We start from the raw sequence: 26,190 nt of genomic DNA on the forward strand, positions 1-26,190 counted from the left end.
ACGATTTCGCACTTAATCGTCGATCTATCAGAAAGTTTCCATAAGTTTTCCACCTTCAGAAAACCATACCATAAGCCGTATGCATTCGATAACGATCGCCTGCCTCGTAAGATTTGCTCGCCGCGCACGAGACTCGATCGATAAAAAAGGTGCGTGCATTGATCGATCGCACAACGACACGACACGACTCGACACGACTCGACTCGATTCGACTCGACTCGACTCGACTCGACTCGACTCGCTGATTAAGACTGACTTCCGGCGGCGGGTCGCTTGCCACGGCGCGGCCAAGATTCGCCCGGCTGGATCGTTGGAGCCGGTGAACAGCGGCGTAAAAAATCGTTATCTGACCGAAGGGGACCGGGTCATTTGCATTTTCATAGGGGCGCGAGGTGTAGTTCACGGCTCGTTAGATCGGCACCGCGCACCACCGGCTATCTCCACCACGCGCCACCACACATTTCACGCATCTTATTCCTCTCGTTAAACGGTATCGGCCGCTTATTCTTCGCGGCTTGAACTCGATCGTGCAGCGGAAGAGCGAAATCGCATTCGAGAAAATATTAGGAACGAAGGAGAAGCTTGTTAACTGTGACGAGGTGGATTCTCCATGTTTATTGGGAAGCGGGAGCTTTTTTTGCTTCGAAGGAAATCCACCAAGTGGCGATTTTTCTTCGATCTTTACGACGTTGGGTCACGGATTATTTCCATTCGAAAAACTATTTTTTTTTTTAAGATTTTAACATTTATTACAATTATTACAATTTGATTTGATTTCTAATTTATGATTCTCAAGATGACGATACGTTTAAGAAAATTTTTTTGAGGTTAGGTTAAAACACGTTGAAACAATCATTGGGAGAATAATCTTTGAATAATTTCATTTCCAATTCCCCGTAACGACATCTTATCTCAACTTAATACCTCTAATCAAGTTTAAACCTAACCTAAAAGAATTCCAATCTGTTGAGAGAGAGGAAAAACTCGATTCTCGAATCTAGAAAAAGGATCCTCACCACCAGAATAATTTCTAAAGGAAAACACGAGGCGCGTGCTAACAGTTGGTGGCGCCTTGTCGTTCCGACAGGTGACAGGGAGTCCTTAATCTCGACGATGACGTTTCCACGGCGCGGAATCGAGCGAGTCACGTCGCTTAATTGCCCCTTGGAAACGTTTGAATGGGTTCCGCGGCTCAACGCGGCCGTGGCGCGCGTTTATCTTTCGGGAAAGGTTCGGCCTCCCGTGAAAAATAAAGGAGGCGAGGAAAAAGGTTTTGCTCTACCTTTTGGCGCCATTATCTACCGGTAGTGTACCGAGTGTGTCGAGAAAAGTGTCGATAACGAGGGATCGGAATGGGAAGAGAGGACGGTCGACGCTATTTATATATATATATATTGATAAAAGGAGCATCGAATTGAGATTGTTAGGTTAGGATGAAAAATCGGAGGACGCGCCATCTGGCGAGGCGTAATTGCAATGGCCGTCCCTTACGAGACCAGGAAAAATATTCGTTCAAGATTGTTGTTTCGAGTTAACGACGAATGGAAACGAGACGAGAGATAAATAATTTTACTTTACACAAGCGACAATTTACTTGGATGACATTCGATCATCAATATTTGGCAAAATTATTCGTAATTACCTTTGCAACCTCGTTTTTGAATTCATTAAATCCTAAATATTAGAATATATCATTAACTTGCAATCATATATTAAATCCTTTCATCCAATATTCAAATTCGAACAAGAAGCGTTTCTGATTAAAAGTTTGAAATCAATGTTCTTCCAAACCACTGTCGATTGGAATATATTGTTCGCTCTTGAACGTATTTTCTCTATTTCCTCGAAGGAAGGCGTGCTAAAAAATCGAGAAACACCTGTTTTCACAGAAGCAGGAAACGCTCGATCGACGAGTAATTCAAGGAGGGGGAGGGCACCCGCAGAAGACGAGGTCTTAGAGAGAGAGAGAACGGCGGACTTAAGTTCGTTAAGCCCGTCTCCCGCTGTTCGAGAAACTAATAGGCGCGCCATCACGACGGAAGCCGGCTCGAAATTGCCCCGCGAACATTCCTAATCACGTTTTCTCCGAGACAAAGAGACGGTGGTGGCACGGGTGCCTCCGGGAAAGCAGGGGAGGGGAAGCGGGCACCGGGTGGAGATGGCACGATGGTGAAAAGAAACCGAAACTACGTAGAAAAGGAAATAAATGGAAGACAGAGGAAACGAGAAAAAGTGGCGGACAAGGCCAAGAGTTCGTTCGAAGTGGGAACAAAAGCCACTTCTTCTTCTTCTTCTTCTTCTTCTTCTTCTTCTTCGTCTTCTTCTTTTTTCGTTTTCTCTTCTTATTCCTCTTCTTCTACGCGAAGAAGAGAAGAAGAAGGCTTTTGGCTCGCCACGTACAGGGATCACTCTCGTTCACCATTGTGACTTCTTGCACGTATGAAAAACCACAAACCGCCAACGTTATTTCGCGGCTGCGAACACGAAGGGTCTCCCTTTCCACGAAGCCTAAACCGTGTAATACCATGGACCCTCTTTCGTATCCCTCCCTCTGTCTCCTTCTCTCTCTCTCTCTTTCTCTCATCTACCTCCTCTTTATCCCCCTAGTTTGTGTCTCTTCGCTTGATCCACCTCTACGCCCCATTACGTTTATAGTATCGAATCGGATTCTCGTTTGATCGACGGTCGCCGATCTGGTTGTTACGCGGCAGAGATGATCGAATAGCGGGGCGGAAAAAAAATTCCGAGTGGAAATTTACTCGGTAAAACAGATTTTTACGAGAATAATTGGACAAACTCGATACATAATATACTACTTTTCTTAGAAAATTCCCCTAGGAACACGCTTCGTAGCACGATCCTTTAAAAAGAAGAGACTACATTGCGTTTCGTTAAACATACTTGTTTATACTTCTTTTCATAATTGGAATTTTTCGCAAGAGCAAGCTCGACGAAAATGGAATAAAATCTCTACATCTGTATTACATAATCTCTTATTACGAAGAATCCACGCTCGTAACGCCACCTTCCACGAAATCACATCACCCGATCGCAACGCGGAAATTCCTCGTAACGCGGCCCGATTCGAAGGAACGAGAGAACCGATCTCTCCCCGTAGCAATACCATTCTTTGATCTCGAGGAAATCGCGGCCGATGTTGACGTTTATCGTTGCCGACGATCGCGTGCCCCGCGACAAACCGTCGAATCACACGTCAACCGGTTGTCGGATCGCGGACAAATTAAACATGACAAGGTGACGGCGATACGTGGGCGCGATCGTACTCGCGACTAGAAACTCTGTGGGCCCGTTCGTGCCGGCCAACGGCACAACGAAAGGCTAAAAACCATTGTCGATTTCCATTCGAGTTTCCTTCCTTCTCTTTTCTCATCCTCTCTCCCGATCGGGAGAGGAAAACTCGTTCCATTCCGACATGCGGCTAATTTGGAAATTTAACTCTCCAATTGCCCGTCGGTTTTTCCTCGAGGAAATCGATACACGATGACCAATGCCGCTCGATTTTCCACGACTAACGATTACGCAATCGGCCGGAAATTCCAAAACGTGGATCGAAAGGATTTTTCGCTGCGAAAGTGTGAAGAAACGAAAGTGTGGTTTTTCAATAGTTTGAGTCAAACTTGAGATTTTTCATTCATTTCGAAGTTTGCAAATTTGATGTTTGTTGAATTTGTTGTGAACTTCGAATAGAAACATATTTTTAAAAGCATCAATTGATTAACTTCAGAAGCAGAATTCGTCGAGAATTCATTTTCGAATTTTTAATGAAAGTAGTTACCTATACTCCTTGATGTTTATAAGATAATATTTAAAAAGAAAAAATATATTTTGAGTTGCGTAATAAAATTGATTTATTATTTATTCTGATTAATGATTATTTGACTTCAAGGTAGAGAAAGAATTCAAGAACTCCATAAATTTACAGAATTGAAGAAAATTAATTAAAAACACCAATTTTTAGAAGCAACGTCGAAAATTCACTTTCGAATTTTTTAATTTAATTTTTAAATGAAAATGGATAACCTATATTCCTTGAAGTTTCGATAATATTTGAAAAAAGAAACATATTTTGAGTTGCATAATAAAACTAACTTGTTATTTCTTCTGATTAATGACTATCTGACTTCAAGATAGGGAAAGAATTCAAGAATTTCATAAATTTACAGAATTAAAGAATATTAAAATTGTTCACGAAACGGATTCCTGAAACTTCAAATTCAAACACTCTTTCCATTCCTTTTCATTCAAGTAAAATCCAGAAAACAGAAGAAAAACGCAGAAACACAGCATTGGTGGTCCGTCATCCTAACCTACAAAACTAACCTACTCTTAGCCACGACACGTTGAACAATGACGTGGGCGGTGTAATTCATTGTCAGTCAGAAACAATGAAAATGAAACGAAATCCGTACGGCGATTCATTCAGGGAGGCAAGGATGCAACGATGCAGGATGGTTTGTGGCCCATAAACATGCCAATCGACGATGGCGGTCAACGAGGGTATTGGTCAACGAGCACTCTTTAGTATTTTGAGCGACAGCCAATATTTAACTCTGCCGATGGTGAATCGTACGAGAGGATTAGCCAATACGACCATCCGTATCATTTGAAGGAAGGTCGAGGTTCAATACGTAAGCATTACGTGGATCTATGCGAAAGATTCGAAATTTTTCTTCACTTTTCTCTCTTTTATAATAAATACTTTGAAGAAAAGATTATACGGGGAAGGAGGGGATTAAGATTTTTCCTTGAAATTGGCGTGTTTTGAAAGATGAAGAGTTATAGGCTGTCTGTTTCAAGCTCTTATAAAAGTTTATATATATTAGATTTAAGCGTGGAATTCATTTTTGAAACAATAATTTTATTTATTGAAAATTTCGAAAAATTGAACATTTGAGTTGACGCTATTTTCTAAAATATCTCATTGAATAATCAAAAAAAAAAGAAGAGGATCGAAACGAAGAGTATTTTGAGCAACAGGAGGCATACAGCTTGGAAAAAATTAAACTGTACATTTTAATTGTTCAAAAAACGTCTTTGATTCGTTACGAACGATTAAATACCATTACTTGCATAGAAGACATAACCACAATCGTCGTAACAAACCACAAAACCAATTTCACCCTCAAACATACGAAAATTGCTTAAATGCACGATCATAATTCAAAATTTCCCATTCGAGATTGTTTTTTTTTTTTTTTTTTTTTACGTAATAAAAATGCACGAGCCGTATTTTCATCTGTTGCCGATTATCTCTTTAATGTCGTCGATCATTAAAATCGACAAGAGACGATTGCAAAATCGGCGTCACTGGCTATCGAAACGGACGTTGCAAGTTGTTCGTTCTCTTTGTTTAGAAGGTTGCAAAAATTCCCTGACAATTTCACCGACCGACAGTCGTGATAAGATAACCGATCCGTGACCACAGGAAATTGCACTCGTACCGATAACTGGTGGATCGTTCCTTCAGTACAGAGTGTTCCAGTACATTTTGAGCTCGATGTAACGTACAATTGGACACATTGTGCTAGAGGTTAAAACAGTTCTATGTTTATCAGCTCGTTTGAATATGAATGTAGACATTATTTAATTTTAATTACTTATTTTTTTTTTCTTTTTTGTTTGTGCTGAAACACGTTTGTCACGAATATTGTGTAAAGGCTATTTTTAAAAGTATATATAGGAAATATATCTTTGTAACATTAATCGTAAATATTTCATTAAATTATGGATGGAAAATTTAGTTAGTTTTTTCGTTTCTCGATCAATTATTCACTTTCTAATCTTAATTTTATATTTTTCAAATATATTTTGTACTCTTTTATACATATATTCCACACATCAAAGATGAAAATATATTATGTTAAATACTGTCAGAGACACAAATAAATAGACAGAAGATCTTCTCCTGTATTCACGAAGAATTTAAACATGTAAAAATATAACGCACACGATACGTAAAAAATATTCATCTCGAAACAAATTTCAATTCAGTCTCATTCCCATAATATTCGCCAAAATATTAATTTGCATAGAACGTGCAAATTTAAATTTCTACACTTTAAAAAACTTTGAATCGAAATACGAGAAGAGAAGAAAAAAAAGGAAAAAAAAAAATTCTTCGTCAAGTTCATCGTCAAATTTTCACCGGATCGAGTTCAAAACTTTTCGAACGTTCCCAAAAGGTCTCTAATCGCAACGACCATAAACCGAGAAACGGTGTCCATATTTACACATAATCGTCCAGAACGAGTATTAATCCCATTAGCAGCCAGGTTGGCTCGTGCGTACGCCATTACCTCGCCGTTACATCGAATCTCGCGGATTCGTTCCGCGTGGTCTCGGCTGTCGCCAAATCACAATTTGCGCTGGTTAACTGGATGGAAGCATCAACTGGTCGAAAGATAATGTATTCCCTGTGAAAAAGCGTTTGATTGCCGCCGCCATTGTGGCGCGCACCGCGAAGGAACGGGACCCGCGACACGTGGGCCACATGCAAATGACAACACGTTCCATCATCATCATCATCATCATCATCATCATCATCATCATCATCATCATCATCATCATCATCATCTTCGATACGTCGCCAGTTGGACCAGTGTTGATCCATGGTGAATCGGATCTTTCTCGTAGAGAGTGGAGAAGTGTGTTTGAATTGTGAGGAGTTTCAATTCTCGAGACGAATTATTAACGTCAGAATTTCGAGTGATTTGGAAATTGAGGAATCGACGAAGAGACGATTTGAGACGTTGCAGATGGCGTTTGATGTCTCAAAGGTTGTTTCTTTTAAGCTTTCTATTCGAAGTTTTGGTAGATTTGAGGATTGAATTATATTTATTGGAGTCTTTTGTTTCGATAAAATTTTGAAATTAATTTACCAATGCTGATATTGCATTTAAGTTTCTCGAAAAATTACGATCATTCGTATTGTGTAGCAGTTTTTATCATATTTCTTAATGAATGTGAAACTATACTGAGAAAAATGTTTTTTTGTAAAAAAAGATAATCATTACTTTATAATTGAACGAAAATGATAAATATACGAAGGTTGCACAAAATACTAAAATATAGATTGTCATAAATTAATAACTAATAACTGAAATAACATGATTTCATTTCGAATATGCATAGTAATTACACATATTAATGAAATAATTTCGCAAAGAGAGAAAAGAGAAATAAAAATATAATAAACGATAACGTACCTACATCATTATATGAATATCTTAATATTTTGAAAAAATCGAATGAAATCTTGAAGAACCACGAATATCTTTTTAATCTTTCTATATTCTATATAATACACACACACACACTTTAAAACTACACTCGAACGAGAAGCGATATCGCATCGCTTTGAAAGAAACAAAGCGTCACCGAAAACAGCCTCTTTTGGGGGAAAAGAAAAGAAAAGAGAAGAAAAAAAAGGAAATTAGGCAATTTCGCGACAAAACGTCGTCGAAATGTCTATAGAATAGTCGTCCGGGGAGCAATTTCGTTTCGTAGGGAAGAAGGAGAAGAAGAAGAAGAAGAAAAAAAAAAAAATCAGCGGAGCCCCTCTTAATTAGAAGAGCCCGACGAATAACCGAGCCCGATTCGCCAAGATAAGGCTGTTGGGAATTTCGGCAGCTAAGTGGCAGCCTATTCGCTACCGACAGCTTCCACGGCCTCCTAATTGTCAAGATCGAGAACCGTAATTACACACTTCGACATTAGTTCCCTCCCTCCCCTCTCCAACTTCTCCATCTTCCATTCACTCTTTCCCCTCGTTACTCTCTCTCTCTCTCTCTTTTTCTCTCGAGAAAACCCTTTTAAGATGCTTAGAGGGGAGGGGGACGTTTTATGGCGTAAGGGCACCGAAAATATCGTCCGGCTCGTCCACCGTTTTTGGGTGAACTTCCATCGGTGATAGGGCGAAGATAAAACGCGTGTTCGGGGAGGAGTGTAAATGGAATTCTCTGGGAGGAGGGGGGAGATCAAACCGGCTGGTTTGTTTAGGGAAGTGGAGAAATATTGGAAGGATTTTCGGGGAAGAAACTTTTTCGACTTTTGGAATTTCTTCTTGAAAATGGTGGCGTTTAGATTATTTCGAGGGAGGGTGAATTGATTATAGTGAATGGGAGATAATGAAGAAATTTTTTTTCGACTTTTGGAATTTCTTCTTGAAAATGGTGCGTTTAGATTATTTTTCGTGAATTGAATTATGGTGAATGAGAGATAATGAAGAGGAGATTAAGATTATATGTAACGATCGAGGAACATTTACACACGTAAACGTGACCGTGTTTCGAGGAAAGAAAAAGTTACGTTTTTATCGGAGATGCTTCGACCAGATTCGAATTTTCAATTTTCGATCTATCAATCTCGCTTCACGAGATATTATTCATCGAAGAATCGGCGAATATCGTTATCGCTCAATATTACGCAATATTCCAATACAATATCTCGAAACATAATTCGAGATTTCTTATCGACGTGCCGTGTTTGTTCCCCCCGCATACGTCACAATTGAATTTGTGAACAGTCGGCAGAATACATACGTCGAGCGTACGAATTCCAGCAACGAAGAGTAACCGCCTACTTCGGCTGTGTACACGTGTTTCATAACTTCCCGCAACTCGTCACCGCGAATGGCATCCTATTACAACAAGCTCGATAGAATTTTGTCCGCTATCAACACGTACCGCTGATTAGACCAGTGAACGCCGACCATGAGAGAACGATTCATGACCTCGAAACAATATTTCGCCATTATCTGAATAATTGTGACGCAGAGAAATTATTATCGTTACTTATCGCTAATTTCGAAGAAATCGATGTCTTTCCTCCGGGAAAAATTATTTCATTGTTCGTAGGAAAAAAAAAAAAAAAAGAAAAAAAAGATACGAATATATTTAAATATTTAATTTTATTATAATTTTAGAAACATTCATCACGATAAAGATATCGTGAAAAGTTTTATTTTTATTATATGCAGTTAATTAAATTGTATTCTTTCTTTTGGAAGAAGCGATTGCTTCGATCGGTCAAAAGTTGTAATTTGTTTTTTATCGAAAAATAAATTGAAAATCATGGATGTTAAGGAAAAAAAAAAAAAGTTATAAAATAAAAATAAATATCGTACAATAATAATGGGACACGACGCGTATTTGCATATTTGCATTCGTGATTAGAAAGAGCTATTTACGGTTGGAAATTTTTGAACAACGATATACGCAAATTGCGATCATTATACCACTCGTTATCATGTTGGACAATTATCGTAATCTATGGAAAGTGTTACCTGAATGGAACTTTGACGATGAATGGCAACGACAGCAGGATAAATATTTTGGACGTGAGACGCTTAGTTGACAACGTTTACGCAAACGATATAATCGTCCAAATATATCGAACAGATGTGTTGAAAGAGAAGAAACATCAACAATGTTACGAGGAGTGGAGATTTTTTTAAAGTTATCGTTAAAAACTGTCAACAATTGCGAACATTCCTTTCGTAGAATTTATGCCTAGTATTATTACGTACATTTGTATGACTCGATCTCGAATAATAATTAAGATGATTTATTCAAGTACGGATAAAAAGAAAAACAATAATCCTTGTTTTATTAATACTTGCTAATAAAATTACAAATATCGTAAGATTCCGTCTCGATTTAAAAGCTTGTTAATTAATCTATAGGGAAATTAATTTTATTTATTACTTCGTTTCATTAAAGTGAACAATTATTTCTTTTTTTCGGATATTTTATTTTAAAATTAGAGAACGAGCTTACGATTTTTCAAAATGTTATTCATTTCTCGTTAACGAGAGATCGATCGATCAAAGATTTAACATCGAAACGATTAACACGATAATTCTTTCTCTCTTTTAAATATTTTTACGAGTTGGGTTCAAGGTGAATATTCTTATAAAAAGAAATTATACACGTTTCGAATAATTACTCGTTTCCTACGAACAAAAGGTCAAACGACACAATAGATCATATCTAAAGATATGTAGAAAATGCGCTTTCCTGCATTTTATCGGTTCAATAATTTCAACGATTCGAGATAAAAATTTACCAGAATTTCACGAATTTTAAGAGTAGAATTTAAAACGTTCTCTTCCTCTTCCTAAATATTTTCTACAAACGAATTCAAAGATTCAAAAAAATCCACCGATCAGAAACTTCGAAACTTCGCGACTACTTCTTCTTCTTCTTCTTCTTCTCCTTCATTTCTTTAACAAAAATTCGAAAGTAAACTACAAAACAAAAAACTTCGATTACCTACACCTCACAAATGTTCCCAAAAAACGCGCATCACCATCGAATCCCCTCGAAGAAAGAATTTTTTCGTAGCCAAGAAGAAATGTTCAACAATCGACTCACCAGTGTAACACCAGGCCGGCCAGACAACAGGGCTCTCGGTGTCCAACTCCCTCATTCTCTCAGCGACCCGCGGACATCTCCACTCCGTACGTCCCGACGTGGCGGTGAGTATGTCCAGTTTGATTCGGAACCCGGCCAACTTCCCTTCCGGCGAACAATCAACCCCCTCGACTCCCTCCGGTCGAACGAAACCTTCTTCACAAACTGTATATATCTTCTGTATATATACAGCTCGATCGGTGAAACCAACCACCTACCCCCAACTCGTCCACCAAAACCGAATACAATATACCGAACCACCTGTTGAACGTCAGATCTTGATCACGCGCGAACGCAGCGAGCTCGCGATCATGAGAGTAACGATCACTCCTCGACCAGGTGGAGGTGAAAGCTCGAAGAAAGATGGTCGAGAGGGCGTTTATTATTTTTTTTTCTTCTTTTTTCTTTTATCTACGAATCGCGCGTCCAGTGGCCGGTTCCAAACGGTGGATGACAATAAACACGGATAAGACGCGCGTGTCGATAATAAAGCGCGGAAGAGGATTCGTCATCGATGAGATTATTACGTTGAAAAAAAAAAAAGAAGAAACGTAACGTAACTGTTTAACCTGGCGACTTTTCCGAACACTGTGTGGGCTTCAGACCGTGTCCAAGGATCTCTCTTTCTCTCTCTTTCTCTCTTTCTCTCTCTCTCCGTTTCTGGTGACGCGTGTTACGACGAAAAAGACGAGGCTCGTCGCCTCGAATCGCAAGGCTGGCGCGCGGTCGCGCACTAAATGTCACGGAAATGTCAATGGAGGAGTCGCGGCGGCGGACGTTTTGACACGTTCACCGGGTGTCCCTCCTTGCCAGGGTCTCTAGTAGTGCTCCCTCGTGCGTCGCGTCACTGATCCTCGTGGACTCGAGGAGTTTCGATACCCAAACTGCGGCACTGGCACTCGCGACGATCGCGACGGTAAAAAAAAAAAAAAAAAAAAAAGGAAACTCTGAGTGTAAAACTCGGCGCGGCGATCGTCGACGATCGTCGTCCGATCCTCGACTGACGCGGCGGCCAACTGGTCTATGCTGTCGCGTGGCGAACACCTCTCGAATACGCGCTCTGCTCCTCCTCGCCTTCGCCCGATCGTTGTTTCCACACGATTGTTTACACACGCGGAAACCTCGAGTCCGAGCCTCGGACTCGTGAAACGAGATCTTCCTTTCCTTTTCTCTTCTTTTTCTGTTTCTTTTTTCTTTTACCCTTTCTTTCTTTTTTTCTTTCTTTTCTTTTCTTTTTTCTTTTTTTTCAAGTTTTTTCTTCCGTTCCCTTCTTTTCCTTTCCCCGAGACTTGAGACTTGAGCGCGAACGACGAACAGCCACCACACGACAACGTAACAACGTGGTCTCGACCGCAAGTAAGTGCAAGGCAGAGGTGGAGAGAAAAACGGCCGAGTACGTTTCCCAACCAAGAGGATAAGGCGCACTAAGGACGTAACTAGAACTTCTCGTGGCGGAGGATATATATTGGTGAGGGAAGATATTTTATATATACGGGCGCGCCAGGTAGCGACGGACAGTCAAAGAGAGGATACGCGATCGATCGATCGTTGCCTCGACACACGTTCGGGAGGATCGTTGACGTAGCGCAGGATGACACGACACTACAACACCGCACTGCTGCGTGAGGCGACGTCGAAGGGGACAGAGGAAGACAGAGGGAGAAGGACGAAGCTTGGTAGGGGGTGAGAAAGAGGAGACACACGCGGGAGAGAAAGGGTGAGAGAGAGAGAGAGAGAGAGAAAGAGAGAAGGAGAGAGAGAGAGAGAGAAAGAGAGAAAGAGAGAGAGAGGAAAGAAAGAGAGAAGGAAAGAGAGAGAAAGAGAAAGGGAGAGGGAGGGAGAGAGAAAGAGAGGGAAGAACCTGACCACCGGACACGCTGGCTTGGTAGGCACGACACACAGGTAAGCGGAGTGGCACTTAGGTTGGTGCACCTGCCGCGAGAGTCCGCGTCGTAATGGGAGCGGGGCAACGGGCGGCAGGTAGGCAGGCCCACCGCTCGTCAACCTGCGGAGAAGGGGAATCAGTCACATGGCGAGGTGCCCCGCGCTGCCTGCGAACAAGGAGGTGGTAGCCGGGCCAAGTGGTGGTGGACAAAAGGTAACCGGTGGTGGTGGTACGCGGAGCGAGGCGACGGTGGTGGCGATCGTTGTGGGTAGGATGATATCAGCGGACCTGGAGGAGTAGGAATCGAACAGAGGACCTCGAGAACGAAGGTGGTGCGCGCACCTTCGCCTCTCGGAGGAAGTAACCTGTCGTTTCGGCATGGATACGTTCCTTCGTCCTTTCGTCGCTTTCGAGGGGAACAGCTCGTTTCCTTCGTCCGGGACGCGGCGATGATGAGACGAAAATGATGCGATTCGATTTGGCTCGATGGGAATGGGTATTTTTTCGAGCTCTGATGAATTGGGTTTTTCTTTCGGGCGTGATGTTCGAGCGGCCAGGATGAGGATGAGGATGAGGATGAAGATGATGATGATGATGATGATGATAATGATGATGATGACGACGAATGAAACGTGATTCGGTTTGGAGAGTGTTTTGATTTGGGAAGCTTGAGAATTGGGTAGATATTGTTTTTTCTTTTCCTTTTTTTTTTGAGGCTTCGAGAATTTTCAAGGGGACGTATGTTTTGATGAAAATTCAAACTTGTGGTAATAGAAAAGAAGAAGGATACGATGATTAAAAATGAAAAAAGAAAAGTGATTCGTTCATTTAGATTTCATCGATGTTCGGACAAAAGGCAGACGCGGTACTTTCGTGTTTCTCGTGTGCCGACTATGGCTTCCTACAAAGGTCGTTGCCGAGTTCCATATTTGGATCCAGCGAAGGAACAGAAGGGTATTGAATTCCAGGCGTTTCCACCGATCCACGGTTACAAACCCGATGGCAGATTGTCTCCCGACTCGTCGTCCGGGAACGTCGTACGCTGTCTAACTACGTCTTTCTTTACGTCTCTAGCTGTACGGAGTTACGTTTCGTCTAGGTGGACAGTATATCGATAAAACGAGACAAGAATGCCTTGTTCCATCCCCGAGCGGATATGGATGCGGTTTCAGAACAATTGCGTGTACCTTCAAACGTGACGATCACCGATTCAACTGTTTTTAGAAATTGTTATACGATAGGATAGGCTTCGCCTGTCAAGCGATTCGTTTTATCACCCGAGAAAGAAAAATTAGATATTTTACGTCCAATGGAATTTATTATTCCTCCAAGTTAAAAGTCCTCGTTTCCTTCCTTCCTGCTTCTCAACTTAAATATTTTCAATTTTCAATTTTAGTTAACCCTCAATTAATATAATTTCAACTAACAGTGATTTTTGAACAATGAAAATTAAACATCAACGTGTAATAATATCCTACGCGCCACCTTTACACCAAGCGTTCCAAACTCCTCTTCCATCTTCCACCACCTAACCTCTCTACTTGCCTCTACTAACGTATCCAATCAGCAGCGCAACATCAAAAAAAAAGGAAAATCAAAGCGAAACTCCCTAACGAAACTCCTTGCACTGGAAACTCCGCGTTTAACGCCATAACCCACCACATATTGACTCGCGTACGTCGCAACATCGTTATCGCCGCGGAATATCGCCGGTGTCCTGCAAGTGTTGCCCTAGGCGTCTCTCCGCGTGGCGACCTAACCTCGTCTCATCGCAACCGTGCACGGTAGGGTGGTAGGAGCAGCACGCTCGAGCACGGATGAGAGCTTGTTAGGTTAACCATCACATTGTTTCACGAGGGCGTGGTGGCGCGTTGTTGTTTGCAACGAGAGTGCGTGGCGTGGAGGAGAGGCCGCCACCTCTTCCCGACTCGCCTCTCTCTCTCTCTCTCTCTCTCTCCATCCGCAGCGGCCGAAGATCGAGTCATGGCATCGGGAGAGCGATATATCGCGGCCGATATATATCACTCGGCGAGCCACTCGACTTCCATACGTCCGCTTCGAAGCGAGCGTACATATGTACGCGTGCATCGCCCGCGGGCTCGCTTCAAGGTCCTCGTTTAGATATCCGCTCGCTTCGAGATTATTCGAGGGAACGCGACGAGCTCGCTCTCGCCTTCCCCTTCATCGACGAGCTTCGTCCACGCGAGGAGCGAGGCGAGAGTGTGCGCCGCAAAGTCCCTTCGTTCCATCGCTCCCTTCCTCTTCCCGCCCCGCCGCCCCTCCTATCTGGAACCGATCGGCCAGCTTCCGGAGCTAGCCATTACCACCTCGGCCATTTTCTCTTTCGCGGCCCGGAGCCGCGATTAAACGGGGCCCGTCCAATGCCCGTCCCTGCACGCTTGTCCCGCGACGATGTAGTAATCGCACCGGGCACCGTCGATACCAGAGATTAGCGTCAATCGAAACTCGGTGCTGCTGTTCAAAGGGGATGGCTGATGGCTAACGCGAGATGCGATTAAAGTGTGCTGAATCTCGATCGTGGATCGAGGCTCTCCTCTTGTCGGACTATGAACGTGGGACGGTGTACTTTTAACTTTCTTTTTCTTTTTTTTTTTTTGAAATTGAAAAAAATTGAAGCGACTCGGACGATCGATGAACTTTATTTTTTCTCGTGTTTTTTCGTATTTTTATGTGGTATAATGGGTTGTTATAGGTTATAAATTAGGTTAAGGTTGTTAAAAGTTATGTATATTTTATCAATATTAATTCGATCGGATTAATATTTTATTAATATTGTTATATTTCATATTGAGACAGGGAATATAAAATCGCATGGTCAACAAAATCTAGGGGGAACTAGGAAAGAACTTGTCATTTGTTTTAGGTTATGAGATCAACATTGAAATTTGAGCGAATTGATTTAGATAGTTGCTTTCTAAATACTTGGAAAGTATATAATTTAGAATATTTTTAAAATATGTTAAAATCGTGAAACACTTCGATTTTAAGATAGATAGGATTTTAGATAGAAAATGCCTACAGCTCTTCGATTCCAGTGATAATCTTGGATCGGAGCTTTTCGTTTCGATATAAAATTAGTAGAAAGCGTATAAAGGAAATGGAAGGGGATACTTTCTAAGTAATATTTGATTTGTGATAAAGCGCCATTTTATTGCATTTTTCATTGCTTTCAGCGTTTAAACAATTATCTTTCTATTTTCCTTTCTTTCCATATGAATATGGTTCTGATCAAAACACTTTCATCGAAATATTCTAAAGAATAGATCTAATTTAACGTTGAATTTGAAATTACGTAGAGTGTATTATAATTATAAATTTGTTAAAAATGCATTTTCGTTATTTAAAAAAAATCGATCCAATCTCTTATTCCTTTCTTTCCCTCAATTTCTTCTCAATTAAAACTTCTTCTCATTAAGTAAGTAATAACCTGTTAAGTCAGTTCAATTCTTCCGGAAATTAGAACTGTCAAGGAACTTGATAAGCAATATATATCCTATCTTCTCAACATTTTATACTTTACGTTAAAAATATATGAGGTTTCCTTTGCTTCAACAAGTTAAATTACTTTTTATTCGCCTCGATTAAAATATTTCTACTTCGTCATATTCGAGATCTCAGTACCTATTAAAATTTTTTTTCAAAATTATTAAGAGGTTTTATGAGAATATTTCCCGTGAGTGCTCTCGTTTCATTCATTTTTTTTTCTTTTTTTTTTTTTTGAATTAATAAAATCCTGATTAACCATAACTTGCCGTGAAAGCTTATACTCTAACATCGATTAAAACAGAAATTATCTCGAGATTTCCAGCTAGACGAGACACTCTGAAGTTTACTTTATCAAGAAGATCTTTAAATATTTAAGCAAATATCTATATTTTGCATGTCTTTTTTGATTTTTCTTCTCTTCTGATAATAAATTTTAATATCTTATCATATAAGTATTTTCTGTATCATCGCTTTTATTTAACGCATTTAACCGTAAAACATTAATAATTTTTAACATTAATTTTTAATCTCACGTTCCGTAAGCTTAAGTTAAATGAGAATAAAATTCCATTAGGCAAATGAAGATATTTTCCGTTCTTATTGCATATAAATAAGGTAGAAAATTTATTTATTTCTATATAATGATACACTTTAATCTAACCTTTCTTATTCATCTGCAATTTAATGAATATTTGATGTCTAATGAATTCCAATTTACTCAAATACTGTCATACCCTACATCATAACTTCTGAATCTAGCTAACGTGCTAATAAAATTGTCCACATTATTCCAATTCTAAATCAAAACGATTATTTAAATTAATCAAACGAAAGATTATCCTACCAATATTTCAAAATATTCATTATTCTCTTCGCATTCCGATCTTCTCATCTCGAACAAACAAAAAAAAAAGAAGAAAGAAACAGCCTGACGCTCGTCTCAAACTTCGCAACGAACTTCGTAACCCGCCTCGCTTCGTTGTACCGTGGCTACAAACTCGATCGCCCGAGTTTGCAACTCGATGCAATGTAACGCCGCGCCTAAGCGTCTAACCTAACCTCACTTCTGCCACGGGCAACCTGCGCTCGCTCTCGTCGCACCCTCGTAGTGGGACGAGGATCGAGAGAAAGGAGAGGGCGAACGGAAGACGATCGGCTCGAAATCGACGCGTTAAAGTCGTCCCGCGTTACTGGAAGCCGCGGCCTAGCCCCCATAGCTCATCTTCGGGGTCCGAAGTAACCAGTGGCGTTCATGAATACGTGTTCATTATTTATGAGCAACGCCTCTCGGCATCAACTGGACCGGCCTCCCTATCTACCGGTAGGCACGAGGAGAGGCAGCCGGATAACGTATTACGTCTTCATATTTTTTTCCCTCGATCCACGGCCGGTAATTAAAGGTGCCCCGCCAAGGACTCGGATGATTTATCGGCTGTGCCGGTTCAGCCTGATAAGATGGGATCGGCTGATAACGAGCTGCTGCCTTTTGTACGTTCCAACCATCCGTGGATCGAACTGGATCTCTTTTATTATTATTATTATTATTATTATTATTATTATTATTACTATTATTATTATTAGGAGGTTTCTTTCTCCTTGTTTTTTTTTCTCTTCCTTCCTTCCAATGTATATTACGTGGATCGATGTTACGAAGATTTGAAAATGTTGAAATTGTTGATAATTTAATTTAGACTGTTATGAGAGAGTTTATATTTATTTATTTATTTATTTATTGGGTAATAACGTATGGTAAAATTTTCACAAATCTGAAAGTTTCATCTCAAGTTTCAGATTGATTTTTAAGTTAAGATTTTAGTTAGAAGGGAAAAAAAAGAAAAGAAAGAAATTAAATTGAATATGGTAACAACATCTCTTTTCCTCGAACATCCTTGAGTGGAGGATCGTTCCCAGTCGAGAGAAGAATCAATCCTAATTCATGCTCTCGGAGCCGATCATCGTATTTCCCGGCGAAAATTGCCGCGTTCTGAAACACTATAATCCATGGAGTGTGTGATGGAGTGTTCGGATCTAAACAAACCGAGGCAGGCTTCGAAAAGCTAAGGCAAAAGAACCATTCTCGCTTCGAATGATATTAGAAATGATCGTGTTTCAATTCTGTGTAAAGCGAGTAACTTTTCCCTCTCATCATACTTCCATATCACGTTCAGCAACTTCTTACTTGACTTCTGTTTAACGGATATATAGGTTCGAATATTTCTGTCTCCGATAACAATCTTCCCAATAAACGATCCTAACGAATTCGTTTCTTAAAATACTAATAACAGGCTTATCATCTCATCTCTTCATATCATCGATCTCTATTCTTCATTTAAGAATTTCAGGTAACGAACGAGGAATTATTAGAAATCATCTTCAATTCTACAAACGTAACCCATCCTCGAGAGGAAAGAGAATCGTATTCCCCGATAAGAGCCCATTTTTAACGATACCAGGGATCAACATCTCGTATATTTCTCGCGCAACATCCCGTGGCCAATACCTATAAGGCCCTGTTAACCTGAAGAAATTTACGCTCGTCGACAAAACAGAGAGAGAGAGAGAGAGAGAGAGAAAAAGAGAAAGAGAGAAAGAGAGAGGCTCGAGGCGGTCCAACGACAGCTTCACGACGACGATAGCCCAATGATGATTTCGAAGATTTAATTGAGACGTCCTGTCGATACTAAAAAAAAAAAAGAAAAGAAAAGAAAAAAAACCCTTCTCCCCCCCTCCCGCGGCCATCTCCATGTCCCACGAGAATCCCTCTCGCGAGTTTCTCCTCTCCTCTTCCGGCAAGTGGGACGCCCTATCGAATGGACCCCGTCGAATTTTTCAGCCCGTTTCGAAGGACGTTTTATTGGCCGCCTGATTTACGAGGAGCCAGACTCGCCACGTAATTTGTTGCGCCGTATTTAATTTGCCTTAAAAGCGTCCCGCGTGAAAGAAAGAGAACGAGGAGGAAGAGAAGGAAAATAGAAAAAGCGAGCGAGCGAGAGAGAGAGAGAGAGAGAGAGAGAGAGAGAGAGAGAAGAGTTGGAGAAAGAGCAATCGACGAACCGGAAGGGGAAGAAGAAACGTTGGACTCTGGAACGGCCAATGGACTCGCGTCTACATTCTCGAAGGCGTAAAAACGATAACGGGCATCTGGTTTATGGAATTTTTATTATGATGTACGCGGAGAACACGCGACGAATCCAGAGCCTTAATGAGCCATGAAGAAGACTGGATGCATCGATGCCCATCGTGATACCAGATTTTGGTCCCGGATGACTTTCGACACGATGGAGGAAAGTTGCCTAGAACGTTTGGATAACGGTTCGAGTTCGGGTTATTACTTCTAACTGTCTTTTCAAGATTCTTGATGAAAGATATTTTCATCCAGTGTTTTTGTATACGAGTTTGTTGTCAATGAGTTCTCCGTTGGTTAAAGTTGTTTCCAGAATCGTGAATATTATGACGCGTTAATAATATTTTTCCCCAGAAATAAGCGCAAAAAAATTAGCGTATAAAAATATCGGTTGAGATTATAGAAAAAAGAATAAAAGAAAACAATTTTTCTCACGAAATAATTATTGCAAGAAGCGTGAAAGAATTCGAAATACAAATATTAAAAATTGGGGAAGAAGGAAACTCTCAGACAAAAACTGTCGGATCGATCCCCTCCGAGGATATTCGTGGCAAGAAGAAAGAAAAAAAAAAAGTTCGATTTCCTCGGCAATTTTATTTTATTACCCGACACGACCTCGATAAACGAGACGATTAATAAACACGTTTCACACTAAAACTCGACGCTCATTAATTACATCCTTCACCACGCGTACCCTGAACTGTAACATCAAACATAACCTCGAACAGCCTGGTCGATTTTTCACCGGTAACGTTAATTAAAAGGGGAAAAGAAGCCAGGGGAGAAAAACGGCATAACCTTTTATCAACTAGGGACCATATCCGAGAAAAGTTTGGTGCATGCAAACACGTTAATTACAATCTCGTTTTGATCGAACCGTATATTCCCTCGCCGTACAACCTAACCTCCTCTCCTTTTCGCGCTTATCTTTCCAAGGATTAACAGCGCCCTCGTGGAACGAAACGAACGAGATGCAATGCAACGTTCAGCCTCAAAATTCATTTACGTATAAAAATCCGAGCACTCTGGAAATGGAAGGGCACTCGACGAGGGAAGAAGGCACCGCCGCGTTTCTCCGTCCAGGGATCGCGTAAAGTTCCGGTGAAAAAGTTTCATGGCCTTTAAACCAAACCTCGCAGAACCACGCGAGTTTTTTGCCTGTGTAGCAACCCACTGTGCAGTACCCACGGGAGAGAGAAACGAGGCTGCTTTCGTAACGTACGGTTAATTTCGATGTAATTTACACGAATGTTCCGCCCGGCCTCCGTTCACCACGCGGAGAGGAGAGGAGAGGTCGAATAATGCTCGCGGATTTTAGTTAATTAAATACCTTGTTTCGATGACCACCTCGCGTATGAAACATAAACGACTCGACCCGTTTTATTATTGGCTCGTTTCGCCCCTCGTTTCGAATAATTTAAAAACCGCGATGCTCGTTAATTCGCGGGAGGGGGAGAAGGGAGGGGGGGAGTTCGAGCTTCCAGGAGTTGCATACGAAGGGAATAGAGAATCGAGTAATTATTTGGAACATAAATAATTTTTTTTAGAACGTTTGTGTAAGCTCTTTTCGATTGTAAATTTTACGTTACGATTTTTCTCGAAGAAAGTAAATAAGTGTTAAGAGTGATAATAATGGAAGTGTTATAAACGGAAGTATATAAACAAGCTGTTGGATTAAGCTCTTCTTCAAGCTATTTCTCATCATATTACGTGTATATATTACACGCTTATTAATATTTCCTTAAGATATAATATATTACGATATATCCTATAATCAAATTGGGTCAGATCTAAGTTTTCTTCGATATTTATTAATAATTTCTCGAAATTATTATAAAATAATTAAAAATTATTGAAATTTACTCTATGAAAATTCACTTATCTATTAATTAATTTCTAAAATTATCCATCCAATTAACCATTCTCAACGTAAACGAAGAAGCTGTCGCAACCAACACATCCCTCCCCCTTTCTCCAACAAGAAGAAACCTCCCTTACCCTTCGAGAAAACCAAATCAAACGAAACAAGTTTACTATGGCCAAACGGATAAATGGAATTATGAACACGCACGATGATTATAACTGTCGAGGTAACGCCGTCGGATGCTGATGAATCATCGGAGGTAAAGGTCAGAGAGATAAACGCGCACTTGAAAGGTCAAGGAAGCGTGATCGAACGAGGTACGCGGAAAAGGTGAGGAAAAGGAAAAAGGAAAAAAAGAAAAGAAAGAAAATGGTGGCGAAAAAAGTGTGTACGTGATTCACGAACCAATTAACCAACCGGTGGTTTTCAATCGTTTCCCCGTCTAAAAATTGTGCTTGCTTTATACGCTACGTTTACGCAATCATTCCTTGCTTGTTGGGGGGCTCGTTAATTATATTGGCCGACGTATGGCTTCTTAGAACGATCGACGCGTAATCGAACGAGCTGGTACATCGAGCTGATTCGGTTTGGAGCCGCGATTTTCAAGAGTACGCGAGATACGTATACCCGAACGAATACGAAGGATACGAGGATGGAATGGAAACTTGTTCCTACGTTCGCGTGTGGGTTTTCATGGATCGTGTTGCGCCGCTATGAAAATGCTAGCCCACGCGTGTCATTCGACGCGTCAGGGATTGGATTAAATTATTTCCGTTTTATTAAGGATCTCGCGTTTGATTTTACGCTGGTGGGTTTCGTTATAGGCGTTATAGGATTGTGATGTATGCCCCGTGTAAATTATTTTTCTCCTTTCTTTTTTCCTTTTGCTTTGCTTTCGACAGAACATGTACTATGTTCTCGATTCTTTTTTTTTTTTTAAGGAATCAATTGTGCGGGTAATCTTTGGATATTGTATGTAGAATTTCACTCTGGAAGAAGAAGATATAACTCGTACGATTGGAATTCGTGTAATAAATGTTTCATTGATTGTGTCTTTTATTTAATCGATTTATCTTTGAATAAATGTAACAGTGTGTCATTAAGTAATTTCGATAAATGAAATTTAAATAGATAAATAATAATACAATTTCTAAATCTGAATCAAACTTGCACAAAATCGTTATTATTTATTCATCATTTAATTGTCAAGAAAATATAATCCTTCATTATTTACAATACATTTTGCTCTTTCTTTTCTTAAACGTTCTTTAACATGTCTTATTGATAACAAATCAATCTTTGCTAAACCCCTCCTCCCTAAAACGGTGTGTGACACAATCCCAATTATCTAAGATTATTCACGCTTCCATCTACAATCTGTCGGTTAATTATTTATTTTCTTCTCCAATTATCAGGTAACTGCGTGCCAGTTGTCATCGATCGAACGTGATTACATAAAATCGATGGTTTACGAGGTATAATAATTTAGAGAAGTGGCGCCACCTGACTCGCGGAAGGCGTCTTCGAGGATGAAGGGGATCATCGACCAATTTATTATTCTCCCTGGAAACGTGTTAACGCTTTGGTCAATAAACGAGAGACTCTTAATTAACCGTGAATCGTTTAACGCGTTTTCAACGTGTTGCTAGAATCTTTCTGAGTAATTTATGTAGTTGCACGTTCGGACGTTGACAGTTTTATGCCTGACAAATGAAAATTCTGTCAGTTTCAGTATGTATAAATTGTTCGATTATTCGCATTTTTTACGTCTTGATTAGAAGGAATTTCTCGTTTAACTTTCTTCCATCTCTGCCATCTTTTTATTATTCCTATATATCAATTTCAATTAATTTCTCTCACCATTTATTCCATCCATTCGTTTTTCATTCATCATTCCACGATTCGATTTATCTTAAAGATTTCCATTTCGAGTGTTAAATATTAAACTATTATTCGTGTATAAAAATATACATAATTCTGATTGAACTTTTACAATTATTATATGTTATATTTTATAATTCAAAAATATTTATCCAAATGTATATACATATATATAAGAGATTAATGATTCCATCGTAAAATGGAATAAATTATTATATTAATAAAATTACATCGCCTAATACCATTATATCTAATAAAAGTGGCAAATGTGTCGTAAAAAAAAAAGTATAAATTTACACGAGCCTCCAATTTAATATGATTTCGTGAAAATTACAGCCGAACGAGATTTTAATGAGAAGGAATCGCGCAAAAGGAAGAAAAACATCGTAAATTCGTCATTGGGACGTTAAGCACGTACGAATCGCTGGAAGCCGGCGAATAATTGAGAGGATCAAACACCAAGGAATGTCAAACATTATTACACGTGGGGTGATCCCCTCGAATCCTCGAATGGGCGCGAGCCCGGTTGAAAAGGGACACGGTTCCACAACGATACTTATCTATCGTTTTAATGGCAATCAACCACGATCAACGGCTGGATACTGGGCAATAAAATATTAGATACAGTCGTAAAACGGATCCAAGATGGGTAAATCGAGTAGCGTACGAGTTAGTGTGGCGCGATGTAATCGCGATGTTTCGCTTCTAAACGATGATGTTGCGGAATTTAGAGATTTCAGAAATGAGATATCGAGTCGAGTAGGAGGAATAACTGTACGTAGATAGATTCTTCATTAAGCAAATAATTGGATATAATAAAATACGAAATTTAAACATTCACATACATCAAATGATATTCGATAAAAAGAAGGGGAATATAAAATACATAAATATAATTTTTAGGATAAATAACAAATAGCTTCAATTGTTGGAAGATAAAAAATTAGTTTAACTCGAAAACTATACAAATTGAAGGAACGTATTCATTCCAATTAATTTCTTTTTGTTTTTGTTTCCTTTTTTTCCTCCTTCAAAATATCTCAAAATTAAAACCTAATCTAACTTCTAGCCACTTCGATTCGAAGAACGTGACTTATCAAACTCCTATGGTCTTCATTCTTGTGAGAGACAACGATCTTATAAGCGTTATCGGCATTGCTCTCTCAAATTTTCGTTTACTCGTGTGCACGCATCGGCGGTTCCACGTTCGTATTGAATAGTTTACGGCTTCTAAATAAGCGGCCCACCAGTTCCCAAACAATTTGCCCACGCCACTGATTCGCTCGTAAATAAAGATAATCTATTCTACCCGGAAGATAAAAATCGTTTCGCGAGAGTTGAAGGGAGAGGAGCCTGAAACGAGGATGAAGAAGAAGAAGAAGAAGAATGGTAGACTCGAGGGTAGAGGGCGCTTGTATCGTGCGCACTGCGAGCGGGTTGCAGAGTTCGTTCCGCGGGTTGAACGATCCTCCAGTTATTCATTTTTACGCCGTTCATTGGCCGGATTTTACGAGGCAAAAATGGTGAAATTGCACTTTGTGCACCGTGCTTCCCCCGGCTCCCTCTTTCACTCCGCGCTCCTTTCTGCCTTTCTTTCCCTTATTCTCGCTGAGAGACGATGGGAAAGTTCGGAGTTCAAGATGCATTTATAACTCGGATGATCGTTTCGAAGCATCGTTTCGAAATCTGTGACAGCAGATTCTTCTTCCGATCGTCGGTAGAATGTAAGTTAAAGGAAGTATCGGTATCAAATTTTCTGATCTTCAATATTACCATCACCTCTTGATCTTATTAATATCAAAATGTCTTTTCTTCAAGAGAGTTTTTGATCAGTAAAAAAGAATAATTATTGAAACATTTTCTTTATTCACTTCAATCTAACCTCCAAAAAAAGAAAAATATCTAAATTTTTCTTCGTATCCTGAAAAAAAATCATGTTATTCTTCGTTCATATTAAAATATCTTCCGTTCAGAGAAAACGTTTTTGACTAATAAAAGAATAATTATCAAAACATTTATTTTATTCATTATACTTTAACCTTTTTTATATCTAATCTTCAAAAGAAAAGAATATTAAAAGTCTAAATTTTTCTTCGGATCTCGAAAGAATCGTGATGTTATCCTTTGAAAAAAATAATTATTGAAAGATTTTCATCATTTATTTAACCTTCAACGAAAGCTATTTTTCAAAAGAAAAAAAATATAATCGAAAATTTAAATTTTTCTTCAAGAGAATGGTGCAGAGGATGAGAAACGAGCCACCAGTTTCTCAAGGTAGTCTCTGTTTCGAGGTCTAGGACGCGAGAAATCATGAGGGGAGACGCTTTCGACTGCGTCATCACTGGACATGGAACAACACGGAAGCTCTTATCTGATACAGAGGCCGGCCAATAAACTTTAATCGGAAAGGCTCGTTATCGGCCCGAATCCCGCGGCGATCGACTTGAATTACGGTTCGAATAAACGTTAGCCTCGTTCTGTTGGATAAGGAATGAAAGGATGAAATGATGAAAGGCTCGGGTGAAAAGCGTTCTCTGATGGATTTCTAATTTAGTCGGACGGGATGGATTTGTTCGGCGGTTCGAGATGTTGCGGGTAGATCGTGTAGCGTTCACGATTTAAGAGGGTTCGATCACGGTTGTTTTCTTTCGTGCAACAGTAAGATTCGAGAAAATAAAAGATGGAAAGAAACGAGAAGGAAACGAGCGAGGAGAATTAAAATGAGTAACAGTAAATAACACGAGTAATTTCTTCCTTCTGATTCTTCTCTTTTTAGGCACTCATTTTTTCCTTCTTCTTTCATCATATATTCTCTGTACCTAAAGATACAGAGTGTGCACAACTCAAGCGCGCCATCTACGTGGCAACAAACTTTCACGATTCTAATACAAAAAAGTATTATTCGCGTTTCAATCTTCTAGATCTCAAAAATTAACTTATCTCTCAACTAATCCCTAATTATCATCAAAGTGGCAAAGTAGAATCGAAACGAACGAGGGATAACACATCTAATTGAAAGTTGTCTCTTTCGTAATCTCTCGAGCTTTCATCAATCCGTGGCAAAAGGTCGACTCCGTTGAATCACGGGGTTAATCGAGGCTGCGAATCAAGCAGAAACGAAATACAATTAAGGAAACCAGATAGAGGCGGAACGCCATAAAACGTGGAGGACGTGTGAAATGTTACATATCGACGTACCGACCGAGGCTCATCGGTGATCGATAATGGCAGCAGCGGTGGAAGAACAACAAGAAGCAACCACAGAAGAGAGCGATGAAGAAGAAGAAGAAGAAGAAGAAGAAGAAGAAGAAGAAGAAGGAGAAGAAGAAGGAGAAACAAGAAAGTTTCTAGCAGAAGCGAAAGGGGAGAGGGAGCAAGGATGTAGGAAGAAGTAGGAGAAGAGGAAGGATGAAGAGGAGCAACAAAAGGCCGCAGCCTCGGGTGCCGGGCGGGGCTCAGATGTTTATCCCGGTCGACCTCTTCCCCTAGCGCTCTT

The 26,190-nt window shown here is 40.0% G+C and overlaps 1 protein-coding gene across 7 annotated transcripts in view; it reads right to left on the minus strand.

Annotated features, from left to right (window-relative positions):
- The window catches only part of LOC100578423, a 340,640-nt gene that overhangs the window by 153,161 nt on the left and 161,289 nt on the right, over positions 1–26,190 (minus strand). For 2 of the 7 annotated variants that reach the window (XM_016915973.2, XM_016915972.2), the window contains exon 1: positions 10,395–13,617. The exons of 2 other annotated variants lie outside the window; for them this stretch is intronic. In XM_016915973.2, coding sequence (XP_016771462.1) covers positions 10,395–10,449 — 55 coding nt within the window. In that variant the 5' untranslated portion in view covers positions 10,450–13,617. Of the gene's footprint in view, positions 1–10,394; positions 13,625–26,190 lie in introns of those variants that run through there. 3 more of the 7 variants (XM_016915968.2, XM_016915970.2, XM_016915969.2) reach the window with 3 other exon arrangements.

This window comes from Apis mellifera, linkage group LG13, assembly GCF_003254395.2.
Source record: "Apis mellifera strain DH4 linkage group LG13, Amel_HAv3.1, whole genome shotgun sequence".
Taxonomy (NCBI): domain Eukaryota; kingdom Metazoa; phylum Arthropoda; class Insecta; order Hymenoptera; family Apidae; genus Apis; species Apis mellifera.